This window comes from Amphimedon queenslandica, unplaced genomic scaffold, assembly GCF_000090795.2.
Source record: "Amphimedon queenslandica unplaced genomic scaffold, v1.1 AMPQUscaffold_12746, whole genome shotgun sequence".
NCBI classification, from domain to species: Eukaryota; Metazoa; Porifera; class Demospongiae; order Haplosclerida; family Niphatidae; genus Amphimedon; species Amphimedon queenslandica.
The window spans coordinates 24,339-25,744 of NW_003547018.1; the positions used below are offsets into that span (position 1 = coordinate 24,339).

A 1,406-nucleotide genomic window follows, 5' to 3' on the forward strand; every position below is an offset into this window, starting at 1 on the left:
AATAAAGTCGGAATCAACTCAAACTTTCTACACAGCATAAGGACATCAATAAGTATCAGTATCATTAATGTATCATAGTATGCTGTACCTTCTTAAGGTTCAGTATGGTTGATGGTATTTCTCCAGTCCATGAGTGAGAGCAGTGAGGACACTTTTGTTTGCTCAGTTTAAACCTGTTCATTATACTCTGGAGTATAGAGGCAAATGGAGTCACTCCAATACCACTGCTGATCAGTACAGCATGTTCTGATTGGAATATAGCACTGGAGGGGGTACCATAAGGACCATCAATATGTACCTAGCATTAGGAATACACATGTACATGTAATTAATATAATCATAAAATTCTTTCTAGCTACATGTATCTATAAGTTCAGTTTATATCTTACAATATACATTAAAAACATATTTTTGTTAACTGTGTGGGAGATTTTGACTTCTTGATGCATACATGTAGGTTTAGAATGCTCTGGCTTGTGTTCTAAATACAGTGTATCATCATCTTCGACTATATATCTACTACTATATATTTACTACTACATCATCTACTATATATTTTTTAATACCGTATAGGGGTTTTATTTTGTTGTTATAAAATTTCGCGAATTTGTTCAGATTTGCCATTTGTTGGTATAAATTTTCACGAATCCTACCTTCTGCAGCCATTTTTCATAGTGTGTCACACCTCTTTTGTGGAAGTTAATTTTGCAAATTTAATGAAAACACAAAATTCGCGAAATTTATTACCAGTGAAATATAACCCCTATACGGTATATACATTGTAGTTTACAATATAATGCTAGGTCAGTGTACCATCAATTTTTAATCAAAAGCGTGGGCGATTTGACCTTTTGACACATGCTCTCTGCTGGAATAGAACCAAATTTTATTCCAGCATCAACGTAACATCAAGACTAGTGTAATATTGTAAACCAGCTTTGTATGGTAACTTTAATTGCTGGATACATTTTAAGGCATTCTAATGCAGTAAAAAGTAATGGCTTAACAGTCATGCATAAAAAGCTCCAAATGAATTCCTACATTAGACTCATTGCACACTCAATTACTTACATGTACATGTACAATATTTCTATTAATATTGTATTGTATTGTACCTCAAATCTGCTGTCACAAAAGAATGACTTATATTTTCCTCCGTATTTCCTGATAGTGTGTGTTGATGGTTGTCTCTCATCCTGTGACTGTATCTTTTCCCTTCCTTTAAAACTGAACCTCCTGTGGACTAGAGTACCTAACCTCCTTGGGAAACTATCTATAATAATAATAATAATAATAATAATAATAATAATAAATTAAATGAGAATTTTAAATTAAATTACTTCAAACTTTACATACGTTAAGAAAACTGATAAATTAAACACTTAAGCTAGGTTTACTGTACAGTC

At 32.2% G+C, this 1,406-nt stretch overlaps 1 protein-coding gene across 1 annotated transcript in view; it reads right to left on the minus strand.

Moving 5' to 3' along the window:
* LOC100637519 (NADPH oxidase 5-like) overlaps positions 1 to 1,406 on the minus strand; it is a 21,816-nt gene that overhangs the window by 18,217 nt on the left and 2,193 nt on the right. The window contains exons 3-4 of the mRNA XM_020003139.1: positions 1,116 to 1,277; positions 89 to 298 (exon numbers count right to left, since the gene is read on the minus strand). Coding sequence (XP_019858698.1) covers positions 89 to 298; positions 1,116 to 1,277 — 372 coding nt within the window. The remainder of the gene's footprint in view (positions 1 to 88; positions 299 to 1,115; positions 1,278 to 1,406) is intronic.